The sequence below is a fragment of the Microcaecilia unicolor genome, chromosome 4 (genome assembly GCF_901765095.1).
Source record: "Microcaecilia unicolor chromosome 4, aMicUni1.1, whole genome shotgun sequence".
NCBI lineage: Eukaryota > Metazoa > Chordata > Amphibia > Gymnophiona > Siphonopidae > Microcaecilia > Microcaecilia unicolor.
Window position 1 is genome coordinate 179,820,665 of NC_044034.1, and position 12,397 is coordinate 179,833,061.

Consider the following 12,397-nt stretch of genomic DNA (forward strand, 5'->3'; position numbering starts at 1 on the left):
GGAAAACTGTGAAGGATATCCTAAATATCGCAGACGGGATAATGGCATTGGTACAGTGTTACATGGACAATTCATTAATAACAGTTGGGTAGTCCCTTATAACCCTTTTATACTTTTAAAATACAACTGCCATATAAATGTGGAAGTATGTGCATCTATAAAAAGTGTAAAGTACCTCTTTAAATATGTATACAAAGGACACGATTGTGCAAATGTACTTATTACCGAGCACAAAATGTACAACATGATGAAATAAAAACATTCACAGACTCAAGATATATTAGTGCTCCCGAAGCTGCATGGCGATTAAACAGCTTTGAAATGCATCATCAATCACATACCATACAGAGATTAGAAGTACACTTACAAAATGAACAGAGCATTGTTTTCCAACCTCAGAAATTTGAAGCAGCAGTAGAAACAGGCAGAACAAGGGACACAACTTTAACAGCCTGGTTTAAATTTAATGCAGAAGACAATAATGCAAACAACATTTTGTATGTAGATATACCTGTATACTATACATTTGATAAAACACAAAGAAAATGGAAAAGTAGAAAAGCTGGACATGACAAAACAATTGAAGAATGTATACAGTACATTTCGCAAATGAACCAGAATGTTACTGTTTAAGGCTAATTCTAATACACAAACCAGGTGCACAGTCCTTTGAAGACAAAAACAGTGGACAATGTTACTTATAAAACCTTTCAAGAAGCAGCAAAAAAACTGGGGCTGATTAAAGATGAAGCTCTGTGGGAGAACACGTTAGAAGATGCAATCACATGCAGCATGCCTCAGCAAATTAGAGAGCTTTTTGCATACATTTGTGTTTTTGCACAAATATCAAACGCTTTGCAACTTTTTAAAAAATACAGAATTTATATGGAAGAAGATTTACAAAAACAGCATGGTTGTGAAGGTGATTGCTTGGTTTATGAACAACTCTGCCTTCAGAAAATACAAGCTGTACTCATTACACATGCTAAAAACCTAGAACAATTTGGTTTACCAAACATCATCCACAGATTAGAAGATCAAAACATTGCCTTTAACGCTGCAGATAAAAAGTGTAAAGCACAAGAAATGCATGAAAAACTAAATAATGAACAAAGAGAAGCATTACAAACAATAGTTTCGGCATGCAATACAAACAATAACTCACACACGTGTTTCTTCCTTGATGGTCCAGGAGGAAGTGGAAAAACGTATACATACAAAACTATCATCAGCACAATAAGAGGAGAAGGAGGAATTGAACTACCTGTTGCATCAACAGGAATTGCTGCAAATCTACTTCCAGGAGGACGAACTTATCATTCACAATTTAAATTACCAGTACCTCTCCTGGAAACGTCAACATCAACTATGCGATTAACATCAAATGATGCTTCCATCATTAGAGATGCAAAAACCATTTATTTATTTATTTGTCACATTTGTATCCCACATTTTTCCACCTATTTGCAGACTCAATATGGCTTACAATAATCTACTATAATAAAACGCATCCTCAACGTTCTGAGGATACTGACGTCACTGAAGTCACTCAGACTCCCAGAACGGTTCGTGGATTCATGGTGGTGAAGCCACCCCACAGACCTGTGCCCCGCTCTCGCGTCAAACGTCATGACATCGAGGACAGAAAAAAAATTTCACTAAACAAACGCACCCACGCACGGGGAGGAGGAGTACCGCGTGTTTCCCTACTCCTCCCCCTGCCGACCCACCTGCGGAAAGGGAAACCACCTCCAAAGCTCCGGAGTCCACAGTTCCGACATCCAACACCCCCCCCCCGCCCGCGCACCAAACCTCAAAAACTAGAAGCCCCGCCCACATAATGGTAGATCCGCCCCCCGCCCCGACCCCCCCCCCCAAAGCTGCAGGTCAAAAGAAGGAGGTCCAACATCCCCCCGCAACAACCCCGTACTAAGCCACCCACCTTCGCGTTGCTTTGCCAGCGGGGGATCTGAAACCCCGCCAGCAACAAGTCCTGTCTGCTGACTACGGCGTCATCTTTGGCGTTGCTAGCCTGTGCAGGCAGCCAGGGCTTCTGTGCGTCTGACGTCCTGCAGGTGCAGGACGTCAGACGCACAGAACCCCGCCCTGTACAAGCTAGCAACGCCAAAGATCGCTGGAGGAGTCTGACTCACTCAGCACACACACAGGACTTCTGCTGGCGGGATTTTGGGTCCCCCGCCAGCAAAACTACGCGACGGTGGGTGCGATGGCCACGGAGGGTGGGATGGCGGCGGCCGGGTGCATCGCCGTGGGTGGGATGGCGGCGGGGGGGGGGGGGGGCATCGCGCGGAGGAGGCGCTTCATTACTTCTTCCTCTTAAAAGCAGGATCCTCCCTCTCCCTCCAAAACTGAACCATACAACACACACACACACACACACACACACACACAAACACACTCTCATCCTCATCTGGCACCGCTTCCTTACCCCCCCCCCCCCCCCACACTTACTCACTCACTCTCATTTGGCCACACTTCCTCAAGGCCCCCCCCAACACACACACACTCTCATCTGCCAGCGCTTCCTGAAACCCTTGCCCCCCCCACACACTCAGTCATTTGGTTGTGGTTCCTGACCCCCCCCCCCCCCCACACACACACTCACTCTCATTTGGCCACACTTCCTCAACGCCCCCCCCCCCCCCCCCACCAACACACACACACTCTCTCTCTCTCTCTCACTCTCTCATCTGGCAGCGCTTCCTGAAATCCCTGCCCCCCACATACACACTCACTCACTCATGTGGCAACACCCCCCCACTACACACACACACACACACACACTCAGTCTCTCATATCGCACCGCTTCCTGAACCCCCCCCCCCACACACATACTCTCGCTCATCTGGCAGCGCTTCCTGAAGCCCCCCCACCACACACACACACACTCATGTGGAAACACTTGATAAACCGCCCCCCCCCCCACACTCACTCACTCATCTCACAGCACTTACAGACCCCCCCACACACCCCTCTTCTTCCAAGCTGAAACCCCCAACACACCCCCCCCACACACACCCCTCCAACACACACACACCTCCAACACACACACAAACACACACACACTCTTTCTCACTCTCATCTGCCAGCGCTTCCTGAACCCCCCTCCCCCCCACATACACTCTCTCTCTCTCATCTGCCAGCGCTTCCTGAAACCCCGTACACACACACAGACACTCACTCTCTCTCATCTGGCAGCGCTTCCTGAACCCCCCCCCCCCCCCCCACACACACACACACTCTCACTCATCTCGCAGCGCTTCCCTCCCCCCCCACACACATACTCTCTCACTCGCATCTGGTAGCGCTTCCTGAACCCCCCGCACCCCTCTTCTTCCAACCTGAACCCCCCCCCCCAACACATCCCCCCTCCCCCTCCTCCAGCACACCAATTGCTTGGATGCAGTGGCGGGAATCTCAGACACCACAGACAGAGGGGAGGGGGCCTGACACCAGAGAGACACAGGAAGGGAGGTATCTCTGTCACACACACACACTCTCTCTCTCTCACATACAATGTCTTTCTGACTCTCACTCTCACACACTCTATCTCACACTGTATCACATTCACTCTCTATGTGTCACACAGTCACTCACACACTCGCTTGGTCTCATACACTCACTCTCACAGAGAATCTGTGTCTCACACACACTCTCTCTCTCTTGCACACACACACACACTCTCTCTCACACTGTGTCTCACATACGCACTTGCACACACTCTCATTCTCACACACACACTCTCTCACAGACACACTCACACCCAGACTCACTCTCTCTCTCACAGACACACTCACACCCAGACTCACTCTCTCTCTCACACACACACACTCACACTTTCACTCTCCCAAACATACACACTCCGAGGAAAACCTTGCTAGCACCCATTTCATTTGTGTCAGAAACGGGCCTTTTTTACTAGTATATCATAACATGCGCCAATCAAGAGAAGATAAACAATTGGTTACAATTATCTGGGATGAATCAACTATGGCACCCAGTATGGCTCTCGATCTGAAGATAAACTAAAGACATAATGAACAACCAAAGACCATTTGGTGGCAAAGTTCTACTGCTTGGTGGATATTTTCAACAAACTTTACCAGTGGTACCTTATGGTCATCCAGCAGACATTATTGAAGCAAGCATTAAGTTTCATGAACTTTGGAAAACATTTAAAATACTGAAACTGGAAAAAAATGTCCGCTCTGTAGACCCTGAGTATAACAAATGGCTTATTACTTTAGCACAAGGAAATCTTCCATGTCCACATGGTTACAAAGATGTTATTGAAATGCCACAAAAACACATTTGTGAGGGCAATATAGTTAACGCCATTTATGGAGAGAAAATTACCCCAGATTATGTTGCAAACTTTGCAAAAAAGGCTATTCTATGCCCAAAAAATTCACAAGTTGACAACATAAATGAGTCTGTTTTAAAAATTTTAGAAGGCAAAACAATTACTTATTTAAGTTCAGACTCTATTCAAGATTCAAATGATGAGGAACATCATTTATATCCTAAAGAGTTCCTTCATGAACAAACACCAAGTGGCATGCCTACCCATAAACTGCATTTAAAAATTGGAGCCATAATTATCCTACTCAGGAACTTAAATACAATGCAAGGTTTAATGCAATGGGACTCGCTTAATAGTGAAAGACTTGAAACAGAATCTCATTATTAGCCAAATAATCACTGGATCTACAGCAGGAACAATTGTCTTTATCCCACGCATAGAACTAGCACCATCTAACAGTGACCTGCCTTTTACATTACTTAGAAAACAATTTCCAGTAAAATTGGCTTTTGCAGTGACTATAAACAAAGCACAAGGACAAACGTTTGAAAAAGTCGGAATCTTTCTACCAGAACCATGGACAACTATATGTAGCATTCTCAAGAGTTAAAACCTCTGCAGATGCAATTGTAAAAGTCATCAATGGACCTGAACAAGGAAAGCTTTTCTCAAATTGTAACAAAGTTTACATAAAAAATATTGTATATAAAGAAACTTTGAAACTGTAAATAAACATTATATCTTATGTCATAATAATTTGAAAATTTAACAAATACAATTTACAAATTATAAATGAAAACAAATATCTTAAATATGAACCCTTCACAATTATTCATTATCAGGACAACACATTTATCAAAACACTTTAGTTAACAAAAAACAACATTACATAATAACCTTGCTAGCACCTGTTTCATTTCTTAAAGAAACAGGCTTCTTATACTAACCGCTCTCTCTCTCTCTCACAAACGCACACACTATCTCTGTATCACACACATACACACACTCTTACTGTCTTTCTGTCACACAGGAACACGCAGAGGAACGCATCGCACAACGTCAACATGCCAAAAAACAAAACTTGAAGCTTAAGGGAAACAGGACGGTTGGTGAACATGGGGTGAGGGCACAAACACACAGACAAATACATTGGGTGAATTACAGTAAAAAAAAAAAACAGCAGGAAAAAGAGGACGGTTGGTGGACATGGGGAGGGGGTTGCTGCACATGGGGGTACGACAGGGCAACACATGAATTACAATTAAAAGAAAAAAAAAAACATGTCATACTCATGGACCATCTTCCTCATTATACACCCTTCACAATTACTCCTTCTCATTATAGCACTTTACTATGAACTGTTTGGTTAACAACAATCAACATATAAATATAACCTTGCTAGCACCTGTTTCATTTCTTACAGAAACGGGCCTTTTTTACTAGTTATAGAATAAATGCGCAGTTGCATGCTAACATTTATGCTTGCTTACAAGCAGGTGTATATGTCTGTGACTCCACTGTAGGTGCAATTGCTGCCAGATTTGTGCTAGTATTTTATAAAGATATATAGGTGCCTATGTGCCTTTATAAAACAGGCGCCTTCTCCACCTCCAAACCTAGCTGCCCTGTTTGAAATTACCCTCCTAAAGATATTTATTTATTTATTTACAGCATTTATATCCCACATTTTCCCACCCACAGGTAGGCCCAATGTGGCTTACAGTAATTTACAAAAGCATATGTCTGTGTATCTGTTTAATGGCTGAATATTATCACTGCAAAGCAACCAGACTTTTCCACAGAACATAAGAATATGTGTGGTATTCAATAAGCAGAGCTAGAACTGGCAAAATTAAAACATGAAATTTAGCACTTCAGCAGACATTCACTTCATCATCGGCCAGAAGTGAATGTCTGCTGAAGTGCTAAATTTCATGTTTTAATTTTGCCAGTTCTAGCTCTGCTTATTTAATACCACAGTGTTTTTGATGAACATAGTCACTGAACATATAAGTGCCAGCTCTGTCTTTGCCCTACCCCAGTGCTGGCCTTTTTACCTACAGACAAAATTGGACTATTTAATAAGTTAAATGGCTTGATTATATTTGTACAAGCATGAACAATCTGTGGATAAGGGAATTATGCACACACAACTTGCTTTAAATGTCAGGCCCGTGACTGCTTATGGGCTATCTGTGGTGAAGGTTTTACCTTTCATTCAAACTGAGACATGGTTGTTGACTTGAGCCGCATGATTGATCTGCCTGTACAGTTGAAGATAAAGTTTAGTAACCATGCTAGACTTTGCAATGCATGCTAAAGATTTTATTCAATCACTTCTTCCTCTGACTGGTATCATAGTAACATAGTAAATGATGGCAGACAAAGACCTGAACTGTCCATCCAGTCTGCCCAACAGTCACCCACATTATCAATTCATGATTAAAACAACAATAAATGTGATATAGAATACTTGATCATGATCTTTCTTTGGCATTTCTGGGGCATAGACTATAGAAGTCCACCCAGCACTGTCTTTACGCTCCAACTACTAGAGTTGCTGTTGAAGCCCACCCCAGCCTATCCGAATCTGTCTTGTCATTTTGTGGGCACTGTCTGGCACTGTCCTCATGTTTCAGCTACTGAAGTTGCTGTCAAAGCCCTCTCCAGCCCATCCTAAACCAGATTGCCACATATGGGACACAGACTGTACAAGTCTGCCCAGCACCAGCCTTAGTTCTTCACAGCTGGAGTCGCCATTTAAGCGCCATTCGACACATCAACACTCATGCAGCCATTTAAGTTTTGTCTTTTATACCACCCATTTTCTAATTTGAGATCCTCTGTGTTCATCCCATGCCTTTTTGAATTCCATCACTGTTTTTGTCTCTACCAACTCACTTGATAGGGCATTCCAGGCATCAACCACCCTCTCCGTGAAAAAGAATTCCAGGTGCCTGCCAGGAATGTGCTCGTATCTGGAGGTGAAAATATAAATGACATTAAAGCTGCAAACCTGGAGATGTCAACATCAGTTTATTTACTGTGTTAATGTCTGAAAGCTGAGGTGATAATTAAAATGTTAACTTCATTTTTAGCATTCCATCATAGATTCAGAAAACCAGGAATCAGTTCAGGAAATAAGTGAAGAGAGATACTGTTCTGTATCCAAGAGCTTATGGTAATACCTAAGGTTCCCATCTCATCCGGGCCACTGTAAAGAGGCTGATCCTATCTTGGTTTTGTCTCATTACAGGATGGAATTGGGGTTTTTGATTTCCAAAGAAAACTAGGATGGTATTCAAGGGAAAAGCAGGAGTGGAACAGTCTGTTCAGGCTGACTTGGGTGAAGTGTCAATCTTAAATATATCTCTGTACCAAACCAAGCGGCATTCTTTTGAATGGAAAAATAATTCTTTGTGCCTAGAAGACAGACTGCAATTCATCTTTGATATATTCAGTTTTCTTTAAATAAATAACTTCTGGGATTTTTAACACAACATAACATTTACACAAGGAGCAGGGGAATCCGCGGCCCTTGAGGGCTGCAAGCTGAGTGGATTTTCAGGCTATCCATAATTAATATGCATGAAATAGATGAGCACACACTGCTTCAACTGTGTACAAATCTATTTTATGCATATTCATTAGGATTATCCTGAAAACTGAACCGGTGTGCAGCTCTCAAGAACCAGAAGTTCCCTGTCCATGATTTTACACATATTGAAAAAATGAAAGCTAAAATGTTGCAGACTTTTCAAGGTACGTTTACTTCTCTCTTCTCTTCCCTCAGATAATGAGTCAGAGGCACTTTACACACTTCATGACAAAAGGGTTTTCCCTAGAAAACTCCTGGATATAATGCCATAGTTGTACAAGTATTTCTCAAGTATTTAGCTTTATTGAAAAAAAAAAAAGTAAAGTAACATTATTGAAACAAATGGCATTATCCAGTTTAGGTACATCTTGACTAGTGGACAATGCTATAAAATTTCATAACATTTATGCTTTAGTCAGAACTAATCATTTCTGTAGTGCTACAATCCATGTTTGCTGTCTAGTTAAGCATATGAATCAACAGCTTGTGGAGTTTACAATTTAGTCAAGACAGACGAGACACTTAAAAGAGTTTGTGAATAATAAAATGATTTGGAGGTAATTTTATAAAGTAATTTTAGTGCACACATAAAATAGCTTTTATAAAATTAATTCAGGCATAAACGTATGCGCATTGGCATGAATGTAGGCATTACTGGGGGGACAGACTGGGCAGAGTTGCAAAGTATGCACATTGATTATAAAGGAATTCTTTTACTAAGCTGTGGTAAGCACTAACGTGCTTACCGCAGCTTAAAATGGAAGCCTATGGGGGTGCACTGAGGCATCCTGTGGTAATTTTTGAATGTGCAAATGAAAAGTGTGTGCTAAAATATATTTAAAATATTTTGTGCAGGGGGAGTGTCTGGGAGGGTGGAGAGTGGGCATGTCTGGGGCAGAGAGAGGGGCATTTTTGAATGGGGACACCCATCCCTAAGGGCGCCCATCTCTGAGGACGTCCCCATGAAGGGGCGGGGCATCCCGTATTATCAAACCAAGATGGGTGTCCATCTTTCATTTCGATAATGCTGTCAGGGACGCCCAAATCTCAACATTTAGGTCGACCTAAATGTTGAGATGGTCGACCTTAGAGATGGACGACCTCGGTTTTCGCTGATAATGGAAACCACGGATGCCCATCTAAAAAATGACCAAATGCAAGCCCTTTGGTCGTGGGAGGAGCCAGCATTCGTAGTGCACTGGTCCCCCTGACATGCCAGGACACCAACCGGGCACCCTAGGGGGCACTGCAGTGGACTTCAGAAATTGCTCCCAGGTGCATAGCTCCCTTACCTTGGGTGCTGAGCCCCACAACCCCCCCCCCCAAACCCACTCCAAACAACTGTACACCACTACCATAGCCATAAGGGGTGAAGGGGGGCACCTATATGTGGGTACAGTGGGTTTTGGGTGGGTTTTGGAGGGATCACATTTACCACCACAAGTGTAACAGGTAGGGGGGGATGGGCCTGGGTCCGCCTGCTGAAGTGCACTGCACCCACTAAAAACTGCTCCAGGGACCTGCATACTGCTGTGATGGAGCTGGGTATGACATTTGAGGCTGGCATAGAGGCTGGAAAAAATGTTTTTATTTTTTTTTTTTTTAGGGTGGGAGAGGGTTGGTGACCACTGGGGGGAGTAAGGGGAGGTCATCCCCAATTCCCTCTGGTGGTCATCTGGTCAGTTCGGGCACCTTTTCGAGGCTTGGTCATGGAAAAAATTGGACCAAGTAAAGTCGGCCAAATGCTCGTCAGGGACGCCCTTCTTTTTTCCATTATCGTCTGAGGACGCCCTTCTCTTAATCACGCCCCTGTCCCACCTTCGGTACACTGCCGACATGCCCCTGTGAACTTTGGTTGTCCCCGCGACGGAAAGCAGTTGAGGACGCCCCAAAATCGGCTTTCAATTATGCCGATTTGGGCGACCCTGATAGAAGGATGCCCATCTCCCGAATTGTGTCAGAAGATGGGCGTCCTTCTCTTTTGATTATGCCGCTGAGAGTGGGTGTATCTGTGCTTATTAGTTAGCACAGCTACATTGCCACATGCTAACTGATTAGTGCGTGATTAGCATGTGAGCCTTTACCACCTATAAAATAGGTTGCAGTAAGGATTCACGTGCTGATGGGAAAATTAGTGCATGGCTATTAATACAAAAAATAGGAAATGCGGTCATTTTCTGACTGTGGTAAAAATGGCCTTAGTATGCGGGAAAGAGTTGCATAAGGGCGCACTAAGGCCACTTTAGTTTGGTGCTGGTACCTGTGGGCCCCTTTTACTAAGCTGTGGTAAAAGGGATCCTGTGCTAGCAGTTTTTGCAGAGACCCCTTTTACTGCAGTGGGTAAAAAGGAGGAAAAAAGAAATGGCCATGCGGTAAGTTCACACTAGTCATGTGGCCGTTTCGGGGGGGCACTTACCACCATCCATTGAGGTGGTGCTAAGGGCTCCTGTGCTAAACCAGCGGTAACCGGGCAGTGTGCATCACTGCCCGATTACTGCTGGGTAACCCATTGTGAAAATATTTTTAAAATATTTCTGCTAGCGCCAGAAATGGCACGCACTGGGGGTGGAACTACCGTCGGCACCCATGCTGAGCTGGTGGTAGTTCTGGGTTGCTGTGTGGCAAGCCTTTAGTAAAAGGACCCCTATGTGCCTTTATAAAAAGGGGAAAAATAGGTGCCTTCCTGTCCAATAACCTAAGATGCCCTGTTATAAAATTACCCTATTTAAATCTCAAAGGTTAGTTAATATTTGCAGCTTAATTGAAGACATTGATCAGTTTACCTACCTGAATAGTGCTGTAAGAGAATCTTTGCCCCCACAAGGCAATAAAGACAGAAAATAGGATGGGTGAGTTGGTGAGGGACAGGGAGGATAGCATTCCTAGTGAGACAAAATGCTTCCTGCTTCTTCCTTTCTCAGGAACAAACATTTTTACCAGTATGTAAATGGTTTATAAGTACATAAGTAATGCCACACTGGGAAAAGACCAAGGGTCCATCGAGCCCAGCATCCTGTCCACAACAGTGGCCAATCCAGGCCAAGGGCACCTGGCAAGCTTCCCAAACATACAAACATTCTATACATGTTATTCCTGGAATTGTGGATTTTTCCCAAGTCCATTTAGTAGTGGTCTATGGACTTGTCCTTTAGGAAACCGTCTAACCCCTTTTTAAACTCTGCCAAGCTAACCGCCTTCACCACGTTCTCCGGCAACGAATTCCAGAGTTTAATTATACGTTGGGTGAAGAAACATTTTCTCCGAGTTGTTTTAAATTTACTACACTGTAGTTTCATTGCATGCCCCCTAGTCCTAGAATGTTTGGAAAGCGTGAACAGACGCTTCACATCCACCTGTTCCACTCCACTCATTATTTTATATACCTCTATCATGTCTCCCCTCAGCCATCTCTTCTCCAAGCTGAAAAGCCCTAGCCTCCTTAGTCTTTCTTCATAGGGAAGTCGTCCCATCCCCGCTATCATTTTACTCGCCCTTCGCTGCACCTTTTCCAATTCCACTATATCTTTCTTGAGATGCAGCGATCGGGGCCTTTCTTAAACCTGCCCCCTACATAAAGTGAGCTTCCTGCAGCTCCAAAAACAAGTCTGCCGCTCTGGAGCGCCTGCACCCACGGTGAAACTCCCCTCCCCCCACCGGTTTAAAAAACTCGTGTTACATATGGAAAGATTTCAAATAAATAAAAAAGCTGTCAAATTAAAAAAAAAAACCACACACAAAGGCAGTCATAAACCTCACAAGTTTGCTATTATTTTCAATAGCGTCTGCAAATATTTGGGGTCACACAATATGGTGGCTGCTTGGGGGAGACGGCTTCAACTTTTAAACATTATGCTGTCTCCTGTCATAAAACTTCCTTGAGTTGGACAGCACAAATAGCAGTCCTAACTCTGCCTGGTTAGCTATGTTTGTACGGCACAGAATAGTGGTTATACTGGGATAGCTTCTGGCTGCTGCCAGAGAGGTGTGTATTCTGTGTCAGTGCCCAGGTAGGGCGCAGTACTGAGTATCTGAGTCTAATTCAGCTGGTGGAAATTGGCTGAATATTGGCCTCAATGTTTTTTTAATGTACATAGAATGATAAAGGTCTTTATGTGTATTTTTCCTTTTCCTTTTTCTTTTCTAGAGAATTTCTACTGATAGAACCCAGAAACTGGAACAGCAACTTCAGTCCATTGTGGTTCTGAATAGGCAGCTGGAGCATGTGCAAAATTTTATCAACTGGGCAGTATGCAGCAAGAACAATGTTCCATTTCTCTTCAGCAAGGAGCTGGTGAGCCTTTTTCACAGTGACTCTTCACTATTGGGATGCAGTGCCACTAGAAATGTGTCAAGTTAAGGATTGTAAACAAACCACAGATGTTGAAAGAACAGCAGAATCCCACAGGGAAGCACGCAGCAGGAAAATAGGAGTGGGAAACGGATCTGGGCACACAGACCAAGGAACACCCAATATG

The 12,397-nt window shown here is 43.7% G+C and overlaps 1 protein-coding gene across 1 annotated transcript in view; it reads left to right on the forward strand.

Moving 5' to 3' along the window:
• The window catches only part of TRIM66 (tripartite motif containing 66), a 178,454-nt gene that overhangs the window by 80,736 nt on the left and 85,321 nt on the right, over positions 1 to 12,397 (forward strand). Inside the window, exon 7 of the mRNA XM_030201027.1 lies at positions 12,067 to 12,213. Coding sequence (XP_030056887.1) covers positions 12,067 to 12,213 — 147 coding nt within the window. The remainder of the gene's footprint in view (positions 1 to 12,066; positions 12,214 to 12,397) is intronic.